The 18,795-nt window shown below is 60.5% G+C and overlaps 1 protein-coding gene across 5 annotated transcripts; it reads left to right on the forward strand.

Moving 5' to 3' along the window:
* The first annotated feature begins 6 nt into the window (after window positions 1-6).
* On the forward strand, window positions 7-12,577 carry SLC4A3 (solute carrier family 4 member 3). Of its 5 annotated transcripts, XM_004701632.2 has the most exons (22): window positions 7-137; window positions 479-644; window positions 1,246-1,538; window positions 1,650-1,765; window positions 2,106-2,308; window positions 3,790-3,938; window positions 4,050-4,230; window positions 4,603-4,738; window positions 4,910-5,093; window positions 5,520-5,619; window positions 6,052-6,236; window positions 6,808-7,033; window positions 7,203-7,421; window positions 7,773-7,921; window positions 8,053-8,247; window positions 8,656-8,886; window positions 9,099-9,188; window positions 9,798-9,964; window positions 10,391-10,644; window positions 10,953-11,122; window positions 11,216-11,389; window positions 12,293-12,577. In XM_004701632.2, the coding sequence occupies exons 1-22, from the start codon at window positions 87-89 to the stop codon at window positions 12,368-12,370; spliced, it is 3,717 nt and encodes a 1,238-aa protein (XP_004701689.1). In that variant the 5' UTR covers window positions 7-86; the 3' UTR covers window positions 12,371-12,577. The 5 variants fall into 5 exon arrangements, with proteins under 5 accessions (XP_004701689.1, XP_045150729.1, XP_045150737.1 ...); XM_045294794.1 differs by lacking the exon at window positions 12,293-12,577 and having other exon boundaries at window positions 11,216-11,970; XM_045294802.1 differs by lacking the exons at window positions 8,656-8,886; window positions 12,293-12,577 and having other exon boundaries at window positions 11,216-11,970.
* The last annotated feature ends 6,218 nt before the right edge of the window (window positions 12,578-18,795 follow it).

Here is an 18,795-nt window from a genome sequence, read left to right on the forward strand (position 1 = left end):
CCGCTAGGCCCCCGCAGCGCCCCCTTGTCCTCACCCGGGTCACGGGTCCCCGAGTGAGCGAGAGCCTACCCAGCCACCGCCCGGCAATGGCCAACGGAGTGATCCCGCCGCCCGGGGGCGCCTCCCCCCTGCCCCAGGTGATGGACGCGTGGGAGCCAGGGAAGATGAGGGGGAGGGACCCCCATGGAGGGGAGGGGTGTCCTCTGGCCTGCCCAAGGAGGGTGGAAGAGGAGGGGGCTCTTTGGGCCTTTTCCGGGTCTGCTGCCTCCTCTCCTCCCAATTCCTGGGAGCCTGCAAGGGTGGGTTCTGGGGTGCTGGCTGCTCTGCCCCCCCTACCTCCCGCGTGTAGTTATGAGAAGGGGCTGCGGAGGATGGAGCCGCTAGCCCCTACGCTCACAACCAGGGCTTAGTGTACGCGTGGGGTTCCGGTGGGGTTCCTGGGGAACCGGGCCTTAGGAGAGGCTGTTTGGGCCTGCAGGTCCGGGTGCCCTTAGAGGAGCCCCCTCTGGGTCCAGACTCACAGGAGGAGGACGATGACTTGGGCAAGACCTTGGCTGTGAGCAGGTTTGGGGACCTCATCAGCAAGCCCCCGGCCTGGGACTCAGAGAAGCCCAGCCGCAGCTACAGCGAGCGGGACTTTGAGTGTGGGTAGCCTGGGTCCCCTAAGGCAGCCGGCCCCCCCACCACCACTATCACCTTCATCGCCACCATCACCTTCATCGCCACCATCACCACCCACCAAAGCTTGGCCACCAAGTGCCTGTCCTGTGCTGGCGCTGGGCTGGACTTTGTGCGGTCATCCTGCCTCACTCCCCCATCGCCTGTCCGCTGCAGGGGGAGCAGGGCCCAGACACAGGGGAGATGTAGGGACACACGAGCCTGATTGCCTGCCTCCTGACCTTCCCCTTCCCCTTGGCTCTGCCTCACGGCCAGCCCCACTCCCTGTCTCTGCCCCCCATCCCACTTCCCCCCATCCTCTGACCTTGCCCTCCCCTCCCTTGATGGGTCATGCCCTCCCAACCCCACAGCCCCCCTTCGCGGCCCCCTCCTTCGCCCCTGTCCCCTACTCAACCAGGCCTTCCCAGTGGCAGGCCCATGGATTTGGGTGTTGGGAGGAGCCTGGCCCTGGAGGAAGGACTAGGGTGCACTTGTTTGAGGCCTTGAGCTAGGATTAGGTGTGTGCCCCTAGGGTGGCAAGGGGCCTGGTCTGCGGCAGTGCCCCAACCTGCTCTCCTGCACCTCTAGTTCACCGGCATACATCCCACCACACCCACCATCCGCTCTCAGCGCGCCTGCCTCCACCCCACAAGCTTTGGCGACCGCCCCCCACCTCTGCCCGGCACACCAGGAGGAAGAGGAAGAAGGAGAAAACCTCTGCCCCGCCCTCCGAGGGTACCCCTCCCATCCAGGAGGAGCGGGGAGGTGGGGCAGAGGAGGAGGAGGAAGAGGAAGAGGAGGGGGAGGAGGAGGAGGAAGGAGAGTCTGAAGCGGAACCTTCAGAGCCCCCACCCTCGACGGCATCCCCTCAGAAAGCCAAGGTAGGTGCTGCCCCCAGAGGGGGAAGGGCTGCTCAGGCAGGGGTGCAGGGAGCCGGGGAGGCCTGAGCACAGTTGGGGCAGGGGCCCAAGCAGCCTTGTGTGTATCCACAGTTCTCCATCGGAAGCGACGAAGATGACAGCCCTGGCTTCCTGGGGCGACCTGCCTCCTCCAGACCCCTGCCCTCAGTGGGCCCGTGTGCCAACAAGAGCCCCCAGCACTTGGTCAGGTACCGGCCTCGCCCGATTTCAGCGGGACCCAGCCCAGAGCAGTCAGGTCCGAAGCTCCTGACCTCCATCTCCCAGAGAAGAGAGGAGGCAGGAAGGCAGAGGAAGTGGGAGGGGAGTGAAGAGAGGGAGAGAGCTCTCCTGGAGAGGGGTCCAGGGGCAGAGAGAGGAGAGGAGGGTGCGCGAAGGACAGAGAGGAAGGCCATTCATTGGTCCCTTTCTGTCTGCCTCTGTGCCCAGAGGGCCACTCCAGGCCCCACCTGAGCTGGGGAGAGTTAGGGATCTGGCCTTTTCCTAACCTGCCCTGGGCCATCTCCCTGTAAGGCCGTATTTGCTCCTCAGCTCTCCCAGCCCCAGAGTCCGGGCCTCTCGAGTTGCTGCTGGGGAGAAGAGCCGACCCTGGAGCCCCTCGGCCAGCTATGACCTGCGGGAGCGGCTGTGCCCAGGCAGTGCTCTGGGCAACCTGGGTGGCCCTGAGCAGCAGGTACCCACGGACGAGGCTGAGGCTCAGATGCTTGGCTCTGCAGACCTGGATGACATGAAAAGTGAGTGAGAGCCCACAGGCTCCCTAGCCCCTCGTCTGCCCTGGACCTTGGAGAGGCTCTGTGCCAGCCGCCACCCAGGGCTGAGTGCTCCCTGCAGCATTCCTGTCTGCTGGAATGTGGCCAGCGATGGGAACTCACTGCCTCACCAAGCTGTCTCCCGGGTTTCAGAGCTGAAATTTCCCTTCTTGACACCTTGGCCCTTTGGCCCTGAATTTGTCCTCTGAGTCACCCCCAGACTACAGCTGTTCCCTCATCACGTGACATTTGGAGACATCTTTTGTCCCCTCCCCCTAAGACTCCTGGAGGGCAACACCCCTCAGCTCTTTTAATCCCTTACAAGCCTGCCCCCTGGGCTCGGAGCCACTAGGCCAGGCCCGGTCAGTGTCCAGGCCCCCATCTGTCCCTCCACCCTCGGCGGGGCCTGGTGTGATGGCCACACATTCTTTCTGTCCTATCAGCGCCCTGGCTTCTGGGCCACCTGTCATCACCCATGGGGCGTTGTGCCCAGGCCAGGGGCATCGCCGACCCCGCCCTCCTCCCCTCCTCGGAACCAGTGTGTGGGTGACGGGGGAGGGCTCGGAGCTCAATACGTCATGGAAAGTTGCCAGGGCCTGAGGACAGCGACAGGAACAATCCGATGGCAGCAGCAGTAGCTGTGGGGTGGGGTGGGGGTGGGGGCCCGGGGGAAGGCGTGTTTACAGAGCTAGGGTGGGGGCTGGCAGCAGGAGGGAGAAGGCTTTGGGCCCTGGCGAGTCCAGGTTGGGCGGTCTGGCCACCTCTAGTTCTGGTGGGACCTTGCCCAGTCCTGTCCAGGCTGCTGGCTCTTGGAGAACTGGTGCTCTGGGAGGGAGCAGGGGATGATGAGCCCCCAGGAGGATGTCACCGAGCCCAATGGGACTCTAAGCCCTGGGCCCGGGGACACTGTGGGTCAGGGCCTGGGGACGGCCCCAGACCCCAGCCCTCGTGACTCACTGGCCTCAGGGGACTTAGAGATGTTTGCGCTGGACTTTGAGGACTATGACCTTTGGGAGTCCATCAGGGGCCAACTGAGCCCCATGGCAGGGGGACCAGCCTGTGAGTACCAACTGTCCTGTCCTGCTGCTGCTGGCCTGGGAGAGGTTGGGGGCGGGATAGGGTGGAGTCAGGGGATGCAGCTTTGCCGGAGTGTGCTTGGTTGTGTACCTGTGGGGTAGAGACAAAGGTGCAGAAACAGGTCACAGGGGCAGTGGTGGAGGAGGGCAGATGGGGACGCCACAGTGTAGGGCTGAGCCTCGAGGGTCTGGCTTTTTTATTGTGTCTGGCCGGTGGCTTACTGCATGTTTTTGGACTGACCTTTCCCCCTCTGGGTCTCAGTCACTTGTGTGACATGCCCTGGTTGAACCGAGGGCTCCTGTGGGCAGAATGAGGCCTGGGCTGGCTGGGCCATGACCCTGAGGCCCGGAGCTTGACCTGCGGGCCTGCCCAGCTGACCTCCTCCCTAGGTCACCGGCTGGAGGACAACCCTGGCGTGCGGCGACACCTGGTGAAGAAGCCATCTCGGACCCAGAGTGGGAGGGGCAGTCCCGGTGGCCTGGCCCCCATGCTGCGCAGGAAGAAGAAGAAGAAGAAGCTGGATCGGAGGCCGCACGAGGTACAGGACCCTGTCTCGCCTGTCTACCCTGGACACCCCCAACCCCCAACTCCTCCCCCTGCACCGGCCCTGCTGGGAGAGCTCAGGCCTGACCCCTGGCGCCCACCCCAGGTGTTTGTGGAGCTGAATGAGCTGATGATAGACCGAGGCCAGGAGCCCCACTGGCGGGAGACTGCCCGCTGGATCAAGTTCGAGGAAGATGTGGAGGAGGAGACAGAGCGCTGGGGCAAGCCCCATGTTGCCTCCCTCTCCTTCCGTAGCCTTCTGGAGCTCCGGAGGACCATTGCCCATGGTAGGGACCCACAGCCCCTTCCTGTGGCTCCCATGGGGGCCTTGGCCCTGTGAGTTCCGGCCATCTTGGAGATGGGGTTCAGACGCTCCAGCGGCCCGCAGGCTCTTGTGGGGGCGGGGGGCACAGCTGTGTTGTCCCACCCAGGAGGTGCCCAATAGCTGACAGATGAGCCAGTGCCCATGCTCACCCTTTCATCTTGGCCTCCCTCCCTGGCCTGCGGCGAGTGCCCTGTGGTTGCCCTGACCTAGGTTCTCTGCTCCCTCAGCCCCTGCCCCCTGCCTGCCTACCTGCCCTCTTACACGTGGGGGAGCAGGGTAGTGGATGGGTGGCCTTTTTCTCCCTGATGTGCTCCTGCCTCCCTGGACTGCCCAGGCGCGGCCCTCCTGGACCTGGAGCAGACCACCCTGCCAGGCATCGCGCACCTGGTGGTGGAGACCATGATCGTGTCCGACCAGATCCGGCCAGAGGACAGGGCCAGCATCCTCCGCACCTTGCTGCTGAAACACAGGTGCTGGATAGAGCCAGGCCAGGCTGGGGGTGGGGTGGGGTGGGGTGGGGGTGGGGGTTGGGCTCTGCTGCCTCCAGGAACACACTTCCCTGGTAGTCACCTTAAGCTGACTCTGTTTTTCACCCCTCCTTGACCTCCGCCTGACACTGACCCACCTCCCGCTCTCACCAGCCATCCGAACGATGACAAGGACAGTGGCTTCTTTCCCCGAAACCCGTCGAGTTCCAGCATGAACTCTGTCCTGGGGAACCACCACCCGACCCCCAGCCATGGCCCTGACAGTGCGGTGCCCACCATGGCCGATGACCTTGGGGAGCCTGCCCCACTCTGGCCTCATGACCCCGATGCCAAGGAGGTCAGTGGCTTGGCTCTGACCTGGCCTGGGGACTGATGGGGCATCCAGCTTCAGTGGAGGTGACTGATGGCTTTACTGGGCAGGCCAGGGTGGTGGCCACCTGGCACTAGGCTAAGCCTGTGACTCTCGGGCAGGGGCCCCCAGGAGCCCGAGTGCTCAATGCCCTGGGGAAGCAGAAGATTTGTTAGGCTGCTGCTGCCGCTGCTGTAACCCCAGGAGTGCCCTCTGCCCAACAGCAGGAGGCTTAGCATGGTGGCTAGGTCCCGGGGCGGCCCTTCCTGATGGGGGGGCCCCCACCTGGGAGGGAGGAAGCAGGGCCCAGGCCCAGGGGCTGGACGGCAGAGTCCAGGACTGCAGTGGGGGGTGGGAGGCCCTGCCATGGCCTCCAGTCTGGGTCCCAGCCCTATTCCAGTCCTGCGTCCTCAGAAGCCCCTGCACATGCCCGGCGGAGACAGTCACCGGGGGAAAAGCCTGAAGCTGCTGGAGAAGATCCCGGAAGACGCTGAGGCCACCGTGGTGCTTGTGGGTGAGCAGGGTGGGCGGGTAGGTGTGTGGGACAGGGCCCCCTTGGGGCCTGCTGGTCTTGAGCATGGGCCTGGGGCTGCCTCTTCACCCCCACCTCACCCTGCTCTTCCTCATAAGCCACTTTCGCCGCAGCCCCTCCTGCCCCGTTCCCTCTTCTCATCCAGTCTCCGGTCCCCTCGGACTACTGCTAGTCCACCAACTGAGCTCCTTGGCGAGAATTAGAGAGACACCCCCCCACCCCCCCAATTTCTTAAGATCCTGAACTGTTTTCTAGCTGTCGGTAGATCGGTCGTTCTGTCATCCACAGACCCATAGCTACTCTTTCCATGGCGGCTGCTTTGTGCAGGGCCCAACCTGCCCAACTGTGCAGGGTGGCCCAGCCTGCCCTCAGAGGAGGCCCCCTGCCCAGCCCGGCGCCTTCCTCTGCCTCCAGGCAGCGTGCCCTTCTTGGAGCAGCCGGCGGCGGCCTTTGTGCGGCTGAGCGAAGCTGTGCTGTTGGAGTCCGTGCTGGAGGTTCCGGTGCCGGTCCGCTTCCTCTTCATCCTGCTGGGGCCCCGCCACACCAGCACCGATTACCACGAGCTGGGGCGTTCCATTGCCACCCTCATGTCCGATAAGGTGGGCCCTCGGGCTTGTCCCCCCACCCCCATCCCACCTGCCCTGTTCCGTAAGTGTCCCATTGGCCACAGGGGTGCCCATGGAAGCAGGGCGGGTTGGGGCCCCTCTGGGTGGAGTCAGTTCTTTGGGGGGGCCAGTGATGGGGGTGCTTATTGAGGGAGAGCGGGGAAGGAGAGGGGTGTGATAGGTGCAGGGCAGAGGCCGGGCCCCAAGCTTCAGTTGGGGCAGGAGAGGCCTGCGTGTGATTCCTCTGGGCTCGGACAGGACCAGCCTCTAACCTGGGGGGTGGGGTGGGGGTGGGGGTTCCCAGGCGATCATTCATTCACCAGTCGAAACCACCAGCAGCTCTGTGGGAGGAGAGAAGGGACTTTCTGCTCCCAGAAGAGTTGCGATCTCAGAATCCCACTCGGGCAGTGTTACCCTGGCCTGGGGTGTCGCTGTGAGCTGGCACTGATTGCACAGCAGTGAGTTGGGATGTGACTATTGGCCCGGCGGTGCTTCTACCCTGCCTGCTGCCCTGTGGAGCCCGGCACCCCCAACCAGAAGTGGCCCCGCCCCCTCCCGCCCGCAGGTGTTCCATGAAGCCGCTTACCAGGCGGACGACCGGCAGGACCTCCTGAGCGCCATCAGCGAGTTCCTGGACGGGAGCATCGTCATCCCCCCGTCCGAGGTGGAGGGCCGGGACCTGCTGCGCTCGGTGGCCGCCTTCCAGCGGGAACTGCTGCGCAAGCGGCGGGAGCGGGAGCAGACCAAGGCCGAGCCGAGCAAGCCGGGCGGCGGGGCGGCGCCTGGGAAAGGTCGGCCCAGCCTCCCGGGAGTCCCCACGCTGGGGTGGGGTTGGGGGGTGGAACACTTTGTATTGAAACCTTCAGATCCCCAACCCAGTGTCTCCACCCATCCCCGGGCTGGGCCTCCAAGGAAGAGGCCTGTGGTCTGTGTTCCAGCAGTCCCTTATTCGTCCTCCAGAGCTGTCTGTGGAGTTGGGGGGCCCCGAGGGGATCCCTGAAGATGACCCCCTGCTGCGCACCGGCTCGGTGTTTGGGGGACTGGTGCGGGATGTGAAGCGCCGGTACCCCTACTACCCCAGCGACCTGCGGGACGCCCTGCACTCCCAGTGCGTGGCTGCCGTCCTCTTCATCTACTTTGCTGCCCTCAGCCCCGCCATCACCTTTGGGGGGCTGCTAGGTGAGGGAGCCGGCGGTCACCTTGGGGCCATTTGATCAGCTTTGGGGTTTTGTTATGCGGCGTGGGGAGGAGGGGCTGGGAGAGGGAAGGGGCCAGTGTCCCCCACCTGCAGGGTTCTGGCTCAGGATGACCGGTGACCACCTTTGGGCACGGATGGGTGAGGTGTGGTCATGTAGGGAGCTACAGGGTTGGGGTATCACAGCAATTGCTGGGGTGTGTGTGTGGCTACAAAAGGCTGTTGGTAGGGGTCTGGGAGGGTTGGAAGTGGCGGGGTGAGGTGCGGGGACTTCTCTACCACCCTCTGGGCTATGGAGGCTTCTGCCCCAGTCACCGCCCGCCTCTTCCGGTCAGGGGAGAAGACGGAGGGGCTGATGGGCGTATCCGAGCTGATTGTGTCCACGGCTGTGCTTGGCGTTATCTTTTCGCTCCTGGGAGCCCAGCCGCTGCTTGTGGTGGGCTTCTCTGGGCCCCTGCTCGTCTTTGAAGAAGCTTTTTTTAAGGTGACAGCCCCTGTTAGCTCCCCAGGCCCACCTGCCCTGGCTCCCCTTGATGTTCCTCCCCCTAACCCCCTGTCCGGTGAGGGCAGTGTCCAGTGCACACCAGCCATGTAATACCCCCCTCCTGCTTCCAGTTCTGCCGAGCCCAGGACCTGGAGTACCTCACCAGCCGCGTGTGGGTTGGCCTCTGGCTGGTGGTCTTCGTTCTGGCCCTGGTGGCTGCTGAGGGCAGCTTCCTGGTGCGCTACATCTCGCCCTTCACGCAGGAGATTTTTGCCTTCCTCATCTCCCTCATCTTCATCTACGAGACCTTTCACAAGCTCTACAAGGTGGGCGTCAGGGTGGGGCGGGGCGGGCCAGGGTGGTGGTGATGGGTAGGGAGAGCGTGGGCAGGAGAGCGTAGGAGGGGCTCTGCTGGGTGTGCCAAGGGAGTTGGGGGCGAGAACTGGTTTAGATCTGAGTGAGGGGGTGGCATCCTGAATTCAGGGGACCAGGCAGAGCTTAGGAACCAGGTGGAGGGGTCCCCGGTTGGCAAGGGACAGGTGGGCTTGGGTTATCTTTCATGGAGGCTGTGCATGCATGTTTGCGTGTGCCTGTGACATAGCAGCAGGTCTGTGTCATTGTGGCCTCTTCTGGTGGCTGCGGGGCCTGGCCCTCTCCCTCACAGGTGTACCAACACTGCTGAAGTCAGGGTCACCTGCCCAGGTAAGCCACGGGGCATCCTTGTTGCCACCCAGGTGTTTACTGAGCATCCACTGTTGCCCTTCTACCCCCTGGAGGGGGCCCTGGAAGGGGTGCTTGCGACCACCCTGGACCTGAACGGGAGTGCCTTGCCTCCCACCGAGGGGCCCCCGGGCCCTAGGAACCAGCCCAACACGGCCCTGCTGTCCCTCATCCTCATGCTGGGGACCTTCCTCATCGCCTTCTTCCTGCGCAAGTTCAGGAACAGCCGCTTCCTGGGCGGGAAGGTGTGTGGCTTCGGGGGCCAGGAGGGACTGTCCCCTGCCACCCCTCAGGGACCCATCCAGAGGCCTGGCTGCTCCTGCCAGGGTTGGCATCTGAGAGGTGCTTTAAGGGCAGGCTGGGGGCTTCTGGTGCCAGATCAGATGGTAGGAGGGCTGGGGTAATTAGACGCAGGGCTGTGTCTTGACTGCCCTCATCCCCCACCTCCACGCCCCAGGCCCGCCGCATCATTGGGGACTTCGGCATCCCCATCTCCATCCTGGTGATGGTCCTGGTCGACTACTCCATCACAGACACCTACACACAGGTGAGTGAGCTCAGAGTCCTGCCGCTGGGCCCCACTCTGGAGTCCTTGGGGGGAGGGTGGTCAGGACATGGGCCCGTTGGGGTCATGGTGGCCACCTGCGTGGGCCTCTTGGAGTGGAGGTCACCAAGGTGGGTGGGGGTGGAGGTTCAGAAGCTCCTTCTGTGTGCTCCTAAGAGTGCAGGAGAAGGGGGCTCAGAAAGCCGGCAGGGTCTGTCCGTGTGCTTGGTCCCCAGGGGATGCTCGGGGCATGCATGTGTGCAACCAGCCTTGTGGGTTGGGCGACTCACATCGTCCATCGCTGCACCCATGTCCGAGAACCATGGGCCTTGAGTGTCATTTCTGGCTCTGCGTGGAACCTTTATCAAGCAAATGAATTTGAAACTGTGACATCGGGGGCAGGAATGAGGATCAACTGTGCTTCCTTTCCTGTCCCTTGCTGGCCTGGGAGGGACAGTGGCTTCCGGCAGGCAAAGCTCCTCTGGGACTGTTCCCTTCCATATTCCTGGCAGTGCCAGCGGTGGGGGCGGCAGGGTTGGGTGCTTGTTGGGAGCAGCTGCAGGGGGTGGGGTGTCCCTGTGTCCTTGAACCGTCTGCCCTCCGGCTCTGCAGAAGCTGACAGTGCCCACTGGCCTCTCGGTGACCTCTCCCCACAAGCGCACGTGGTTCATCCCACCCCTGGGCAGCGCTCGCCCTTTCCCGCCCTGGATGATGGTGGCAGCCGCTGTCCCAGCCCTCCTGGTCCTCATCCTGATCTTCATGGAAACGCAGATCACGGCGTGAGGGCAGGGCCCTGGGGTTGAGGGAGGCCCGGAGGCAGGGCACCTGTGTCTGGAGCTGGCTGGGGTGGGCAGGGTGTGCTCAGCCAGGAGTTGAAGGCCCGTGTGTGTGGGAAGCAGGGGTTTCCTGTGATGAGATCGGTCTGCCACCTCCACCATGGGAAGGGCCCCTTCCTAGCCCTTGGGACGCTGAGAGCCCACCCGCCCATCCCACAGGGCAGCAGCCTCGTGCCTTTCAAATCTTCAGTGTGAGGCTTGGGCTCACAGGTGCTTAAATGAGGGAACTTGAGTCTGACATTGGGGGCATGGAGAGGAAGCTGGCGGGTCTGGAGGAGTCAGGGTGGGGGTGGTAGTGTGCACTCTTCTCTGATTGTTCGCGCCCCCACCCCTGCCTTGCCCACCCCCCATTCCTTGGCCTCTCTCCAGGCTCATTGTCAGCCAGAAGGCACGGAGGCTGCTCAAAGGCTCTGGCTTCCACCTGGACCTACTTCTCATCGGCTCCCTGGGCGGGCTCTGTGGGCTCTTTGGGCTGCCCTGGCTCACGGCCGCCACTGTCCGCTCCGTCACCCATGTCAACGCCCTGACGGTGATGCGGACTGCCATCGCTCCTGGCGACAAGCCCCAGATCCAGGAGGTTCGGGAGCAGCGGGTCACTGGTGTGCTCATTGCCTGCCTCGTGGGTGAGCCTGGGCCCCAGGCCTGCCGCAGGGACCTCGGGGTCCTGAAGCCCACTCCCCATAGGCCCCCTATTGGGGATTCCAGTGACCTAAACCCACTCAGGCCAAGCCCCCGAGACCCCTGGGACCTTCATCCTCTCCCAGGATTGACAATGTGTTACCAAACTCTCCAGATAGATGCCATCCCCGTTGCCCTGACCCCAGACCTGACCCCTGACACTCCCTGTGTCCACTTCATCTGATTTGGGGGGATGAAGGCCGGGCTGGGGGCTCAGGCAGGTTTGTGACCCACCCCCTCTATTATCCCACAGGCCTGTCCATTGTCATGGGGGCTGTGTTGCGCCGGATCCCCCTGGCTGTGCTCTTTGGGATCTTTCTGTACATGGGGGTGACGTCTCTGTCTGGGATCCAGCTGTCTCAGCGCCTGCTGCTCATCCTCATGCCCGCGAAGCACCACCCCGAGCAGCCCTACGTGACCAAGGTGGGGTGTGGGCACTGAGGTGGGAGACGGGCGTCCAGGCTGCAGGAGCAGTGGAGGTGTGGGTGCTGACAGCCAGGCCCGCACTCACCGCAGGTGAAGACGTGGCGGATGCACTTGTTCACCTGTATCCAGCTGGGCTGCATCGCGCTGCTCTGGGTGGTCAAGTCCACGGCAGCCTCCCTGGCCTTCCCCTTCCTGCTGCTGCTCACTGTGCCTCTGCGGCGCTGCCTCCTGCCCCGGCTCTTCCAGGACCGGGAACTGCAGGCGGTAAGGCCCAGAGGGCTGGGCGGGGAGTGCTGGGACCAGAGAGGCCCCGGTTCAGTCTCTACTGAGCTGTCTGTTAGGGGGGTGACCTTAGGCAAGGCACACTTCTGAAATCTTAACTGCCCTATCTGTAGACGGGGCTCATCATACGTTGCATTGCACAGGACTAAACAGCCGGGCAAAGCTGTTAGCACAGTGCATCATGCAGAGTAGGCACAAGGCTGCCTTGGACAGCAGTACAGGTCATGCTCTGAGCAAGAGCACCCAGCCAGGCACGAGCTGTTTTTGTCAGCTGGGACATCTATTTTCAACACAGCCACTTAGACGAGGAAAGCACTTAATAGGTGCTAGCTGGTCTGGTCAGGAGTCCCTGGCTGGGGTAAAAGGTTAAGCACTTAGCGACTAACTAAAAGGTTGGCAGTTTGAATCCACACTGTTGACAACCTAATGGGGCTGAGGTTCTACTCTGATCTGTATGGCTCACCACGAGTCAACTGACTGACGGTCACTATCCCTGGTGGAGTGGTGGTTATGCATTGGGCTGCTGACCAATGCAAGGTCAGCAGTTCAAAACCATCAGCTGCTCTGTGGGAGAAAGTGGAGTCTTTCTACTTCTGGAAAGAGTTAGAGTCTCAGAAACTCACAGGGACAGTTCTACCCTGCCCTATAGGGTTACTATGAGTCGGAATTGAGCGAATGACCGTGAGTGAGTTTGTTGGGGTTTTTAAATCATGATTAAAGGAGCCGAGGCAGGGGGGCCTAAAGTTTAGGCCAGAAGGGAATGTGACATTGAACCCAGACCTGTAAGACCACTGGGAGGGCCAGAGGGGGTGCTGGGCTGGGAGGTGTGTGGGCCGCCTGCCTGCCTGCCCGCCTCTCCCTCCCAGTCTTGTGCTCCCCTTGCAGCTGGACTCAGAAGATGCGGAGCCGAACTTTGACGAGGATGGCCGGGATGAGTATAACGAGCTGCACATGCCCGTGTGAACTGCCCAGACCTCCCCACCCGGGTGATCGCACCCTGGGCTCCAGTGAGATCCGGGGGGCTCCTGAGGACCCCAATATCGACTTGGACCCACACCTGTCGCCATAGCCAGGGCGGCTGGCCCCTCACGGCTCCTGGGATGTTGACCAGGCTTCACCCAGACCAGACGTCACGGCTTTGAGCTCATTACAGCCACACTTCTTGTCTTGTGTTCGCCTCACGTTCTTGGCTCCATCTCTGGTTTCTCTGGGCACACTTAGCCAGTTGGAACCGGATGAATTGGAAGAATTACATTCTCAGGGTCATCAAAACTGGGGCGGAGGGGGCCAATCGGACACCAAGAGGTCTGAGCTGGGCCTCACCGTCACCTTCTCTAGTCCCCTCCAGTGTGGCAGAGAAGGCCCTGCTCCAGGTCACTTGCCTTGAATCCTGGCCTGCGCAGAAAGGGTGGGGTGGGGAGAGGCCAGGCACCCCTGCCCCGGCCATTCGGGAAAGCAGTGTGTTTGATGGCCATGGGGACAACAAACAGCCCGGTTCCCTAGACATCAACGTGGTGTTGGATTTGGGGCCCCTGGACGGTTGTAGATCCTCCTGGCTTAAACGAGGGAGGCAGCTCTGGGATTCCTGCTTGTGCAACAGTCTGTTTTGCCAGAAATAACCTGAGAGGCCTGCGAGAGGGTGAAAAGGAGCCCTGTGCGTCACGGTTGCTTAGCAACCGGCAGTGTGATGGAGCCGGCTGGCGCCCATGCTGCTCCCTAGTGGCTGCTCTTCCTCACTGCAGGCTGTGTCCAGCCGGCACCGGGTACCACCGCCATCTGCTGAATCCGCCGCCGTCAAGGGTTCCGTTGAAACGAGTGCGATCCTCCTAGGGAAGGGAGGCAAGCGGGGTCGGAGAGGGTCCGTGCACGTGGAAAACCTTGGGCAGCCCTGAGCGCTGCCAGCTGGTGGCCGCGTCCTCGGCTCCCTCCTCCCACTGCCCTCGCCCTTCTTTCCTGACAGATGTGCAGACCAAAGAAAGGCAAGCAGACCCGTGTGAGCCGGGTTGTCCCGTAGTGTCACCCAGCGTTATGCATTTCATTCCAGGCGGCCTGGCTCCCATTGGCCCTCAGGTGGCCTCAGACGGCATCAGACCTCTGACCGAGCCCCCTGGCTTCCTGCCGGGGCAAAACCTCTCTCCCTTAAACTGGCCAAGACGAAGTGGCTTTTCAAGGAAACTTCATCAGAGAACAAACAAACCCCAACCACCATGACTGTTGAGTGGATTCTGACCGACAGCGACACCGTGGGACAGAACTGCTCCCTGGGGTTTCCAGGGCTGCCAGTGGTTTTGCCCCATCTTTCTCCTGCGGAGCACTGGGTGAATTCAAACTGCTCAACGCATAACCACTGGGCCACCAGCGATCCTAAGAGCACAAACCCATGGCCACCTAGCTGAGTATGACTCGGAACGACTCTATAGACAGCAAGGCCTTTGGATTTCTGAAGCCGTGAAGCTTTATGGGGGCAGAAAGCTTCATCTCTCTCTCCAGGAGCAGCTGGTGGGTTCGAACCACGAACCATGCGCTTCTCCATCAGGGCTCGTTCAAAGAACCCAAACACAACAACAAATCTGCCGATCGCATGTAGTTCATCACATAACCACTGCACAACCAGGGCAGTAAGGTCAAAACGCAAAAGCCAAGGTCACGAGCTTGTGACGGGGCTGCTCCCAGATGGGCTTGGTTGAGTCACTTGCTAGGCACCCTAGTTCCTTCCTGAGCCCAGGACTGGTTTACTGGGGTCCCCTCTGAGCCACAATGGCTTCCAAGACGTGCCCCATCACACACAAGAACTTTCCCAGAGCTCCTGAGAAGGTGGGGCCTAGAGAAGCACAGAATGCTAGGGGCCGCTGGTAAAATTAAGCCAGAGGTGAGTCAAGGATGAATAGTTGGTAAGCCTTCGGTGAACTCGCATAACCACTGGCCATTGTTTTAGGCGGAAAAAGACTCCAAATTTAACTATAAACGATAGAGACTCCTTTAATCAAATAAAGATAAGATAAAGACAAAGACAACATACCCAGATGAGGGAGACCCTCATCACGAGGCCACGGTGGTGCCCCAAGTCACAAGGTTTCCTGCATAGGATGTGGAGAACAAGGGAAATTGTCCCCGAATCTTGATCGGCAGCAGTTCAAGTCACAGTCCCGGGTGGGAAAGGGATCATGATTAGGATACAAACATCCTGGCAAGTCCCCGAGGGGGAGACTGTCCCTCCCTGGGCTGGGCGGGGAGGCACAGCAAACACCGAGTGGAGGCTACCCGACACCAAACTCACTGCGGTGAAGAGTCTATACTAACTAGCCCCAACTTTCTCCCTCCGAGACGCTGGGGGTTTCCATAGGCTGACCTTGCGGTTAGTAGCCCAGTGCTTAACCGCTACATCCCTAGAGTGCCTTGAGCTATAGGGGGTCTCAGACTCCCTCCTTTCCCCACTGTAAACCATAGCCACACTCACTGCCCACAGTCGATACTGGCTCATAGCAACCCTAGGGGACTGGGTCGAACTGCCCCGTGGGTTTCCAAGACTAAATCTTCAAGGACATAGGCAGCCTCGTCTTTCCCTGCCAGCGAGTTGATGCCAATGCACAGCGACTCTATAGCACAGAGTAGAGCTGCCCCTGTGGGTTTCAGAGACTCTAAGTCATTAGGGGGGTAGAAAGCCTCATCTGCAGATCGGGTGCTTAGCAGTACCCGACTAAGCCACCAGGGTTCCTGTCGGTGGTACCCTGGTGGAAAGAAAGGCATGAAGTCCGCCCAAGAACCTTAAAGAGCTATCTCCTTCACCGCTCTCTTCCCCTCCTCCCAAGGGCCTGCAGCTGCCGTTCAGTTAAATCCCAAAGGCCAGACAGAGTTGGCCAGCACCCCATGCTGGGCCAGGCCAGGCCCGGGTTATTTCCCAATTAGGGTGGGCACCTGCTGAGGATCTGAGAGAGCCAAGGGGAGTGGGGGGCCGCTGCAGCAAGTCAAAAGCTTACCAGAAATGGGTACCTTGAGGGGTTGGAGAGGAGGGAGTGGTGGGGGTTCTGGTTGGGGAGGTAGGAGACAAGGTAAGAGACAGGCAGCTTTGCCGTGATGGCCTGGACAGGGCTGGGCGATCAGAGAGCATGTGGATTGGGGGTCTTTGGGAGCTGTCTGACGCTTGTGGAGTCCTGGGTCCCCTCGGTTGCCCTCTTTGCTACCCCATCCCCCTGGGCACTCGCCTTTTTACAGATATAGAAGGGACTCAGAGGAGGGGGGCCCTCCAGTTGGATGGCATTGCTTGGGGAATGTGACCGGATAGGTGACTCAAAAGGGGATAAAGAAACAAGGTCCCACTGCCAGCTGCTTGGGGAGTAGGCAGGTGCATGGGGGCACAGGACATGTCCTCTAAGCTGGACAGGGTAAAGGCCTCTGTCTTCTCTGTCCATTTATGGCCTTCTGAGCTGGCTTATGGTTACAGCTTGGGCTTCTATTATCCTTGGACCAGTTTAATCGCATTTCTGGCTCCTTTTTCTGAATGAAATGGATTTTGTGAGTTATAATCTACATGCCATACCACTCACCCACTTAAGGTGTCCAACTAAAACGATTTTTAGCCTATCACCACTTCCAAGTATTGCCCCAGCTCCTCCCTTTTCACTTTGAGCAAAGACAGTGGATTGGCCTTGTTACCCGCCAAGGGTTCAGCTTGCTCAAGACAGCCGAGGTTTTGGTGAGAGTTGCTGGCTGTCAGAGCCCACAGGCCATCTGTCTGGGGTGCCCAGTGCTCCTCCTCCCCCGGGGCAGAGACCCTGGCAGCAACGTGTCCGGCTTGGCCGCCTGTGTGACATCTCTTCTTGCATCGTATCAGATGGCTCTGAAGTAATGGCCGTGCCTTTTGACACTTAGACCACTCCGAGGGAATTCTGAGCCACAAAGGAAAGGCGAGATGGAATTCAAGGACACTTGTTCCAACCTCTGCCTATTCAGCTGGCGATTAAGCCATGGCAGAAAACAACAATAAAACAGGCCCTGGGCCCGAGCCATGGTAACTTGAATCCCAAACAGCGGCAAAGCAGGGTGCCTAGCGGGAGGCGTCTGGTTGGGAGAGAAATGAATGATAGAATTGTCTGAGCCAGAGCTCCAGGGGCTGCGTGACTCAGCGCACGGGCACAGAGCTAACGCCAATGCGGGCTGATCTATGTTCTGAAAGGATGAGTGCGTCCTCTGCTGGGAATCTTTTTAATTTGGTTGGAAATGTTTCTTCATATTGAACAACATTTTATCAAGTGCTGAATAAGCAGCTCGCCCTTGGGCCGGTCTCTGGCTGGCAGACGAGTCACGTCGATTGGGGGTGGGGTGGGAGAAGGAGCAGGGGAAGCTCCCTTGTGCTGTGTCCCCTCTTCTGGGGCAGAGGTACCAGACCCACAGAGAGAAGATGGGGGCAGAGCTGGAGTTGGGGTATGGGTGGGGGCAAGGGCCCACAGTTCCTGGGATGGTGGAGAATGGGGGAGAAGGAGGTGCACAAGAAGAGGGTGCACAAGAAGGCTTTGATTTTGATGGTCCTTTGTGCGTTGGAGAAGTCCTGTTGGTACAATGGTTACACATTGTACTACTAACTGCAAGGTCAGCAGTTCAAAACCATCCTCCGGCTCCTTGGGAGAAAGATGGGGCTTTTTACGTCTGTAAAGAGTTACAGCCTCGGAAACCCACAGGGACAGTTCAACCCTGTCTTAGAGGGTTGCTGTGAGTCAGAACTGGCTCGATGGCAGTGAGGGTTTTTGTTGTTGATGTTGTTGGCTGGTTTTTGTTGAGCACTCTCCAGCCTCCCTTGCGCCAATGCATGGCCGTCTTCCCACTACAAGGACAGGAACCAGGCCTTGGCCTTGATTGTATCCCATGTGTCTCTCACAGGGGCACCTGGGATGGACATAGGATTGGAATCCCATGAAGAAAGACTCAGAGGGAACACAGGACTTCAGAATCTTCAGGACAGATTCCAAAGGCCCCCACCAAACAGGTGGGGTGGGGGATGGCTCCGCCCGGTTTAGGATCCAGATGATCTTAGTTGAACTTAAAAAAAAGAAAAAGTCATCTTGTGTTTTTGGCAAAAGTTGACACAGCAAATTAGGTTGGGCTGCTAACTGCAAGATTAGCAGTTCAAAACCACCAACCGCTGGGGGCGGGGAAGAGAAAGAGGCTTTCTACTCCTGTAAAGAGTTACAGTCTTGGGACCTCACAGGAGCAGTGCTATGAGTCCTGTCCTGTCGGGTGGCTATGGGTCAGAATGAGCTCCGCGGCAGGGGGCTTGTTTCTCAAACCATTTCTCTCCTATTGTTCTGCGATACCAGCGGAAGTCTCCCAGCGAGTCAGCCCCCACCTCCCTATTTCCATCGCTTCCCTTCCTCCCGGCCTGTGAGTCCCCCTCGTCTCCCCTCTAGGGTAGGTGTCCTGAGGGAATTGGAAGAATTCTCATGGCGTTGGCTTCTCATGTTGGCTAACATTCCTTACAGCTGTGCCTCTCTCTGGGGCTGTTACTAAGAACACCCTCCCAACCCAAAGAGACGCTCTGGGCTTGTTCCTGAGCCAGCTGGAGGGAGGGAGGTGGGTGTGAGTCTACATCCTGTGTGCCAGACAGTGACAGGTGCAAGAGGGCAAGCCCCCCTACCCCCCACCCCCCTGAGTTAAGGAGACAAGATGGCGGGCGGTGGAGAGCCAACCCTCGGGAGAGGGGGCCCTGGGGCTGGGGGCAGCAGGGAGGCCCTGTGTCCACCTGAACTGCCCCTGCTCCTCCAGGGGCTCCACCAGACGCACCTCTTTCCTTCTGGGCTCTGGAGAGCTGGCTGTGGACAGGGTCCTTGGAATCACTTTTCACAGCCTGGGACCATTGACTCCTGGTTTCCTCCCCTCCTGTCCTTCTCGCTGGAGCCCTGGTGGCGCTGTGGGCTATGCATGGGGCTGCAGAACCACAAGGTCCATGGGACAAGCCCACGAGCTGCTTCTTAGGAGGAAGAGGAGGCTGAAGCGGGGACCGTCTGGGTAACCCTATGTAGGATCATGATGGAAACAACTCAATAGCGATGCATTGCCCCTTTCTCTAAGGAGCCGCAGTAGCACTGTGGCTTAGGCATTGGGTGGGTTACCAGGCTGGGAGTTTAAATCAGCAGCCGCTTGTCGGGAGGAAAACAAGGGTGTCTGCATTCATAGAGATTTACAGAGTCCCTGTGCATTGCGGTAACAGGCTCAGTGGCAGTGGGTGGCATTGGTGGTACCTTGTCTGGAGTGTAGAGTTTGGCAGTGTGTGTTCTGGGGCCCATCGGCAGCAAGGCATCTGAGAAGCTTGGTGAGATTGATGACATTGGATCCATCCTAGGAGTCCTGACTCGGATGCTTTGCTGGGGCTCAGGAGTCCGCTTCTGAACAAGCTC

The sequence above is a fragment of the Echinops telfairi genome, unplaced genomic scaffold (assembly GCF_000313985.2).
Source record: "Echinops telfairi isolate 266 unplaced genomic scaffold, ASM31398v2 ScPeMD7_3;HRSCAF=10, whole genome shotgun sequence".
NCBI lineage: Eukaryota > Metazoa > Chordata > Mammalia > Afrosoricida > Tenrecidae > Echinops > Echinops telfairi.

Excerpts from the sequence above, each read along its gene's own strand:
- SLC4A3 (XM_045294794.1), top strand. The coding sequence starts at position 87 with ATGGCCAACGGAGTGATCCCGCCGCCCGGGGGCGCCTCCCCCCTGCCC. Across the intron at positions 5,094-5,519 it reads ATGACCCCGATGCCAAGGAG|AAGCCCCTGCACATGCCCGG; the intron begins GTCAGTGGCTTG and ends CTGCGTCCTCAG. Across the intron at positions 8,887-9,098 it reads GCCGCTTCCTGGGCGGGAAG|GCCCGCCGCATCATTGGGGA; the intron begins GTGTGTGGCTTC and ends TCCACGCCCCAG.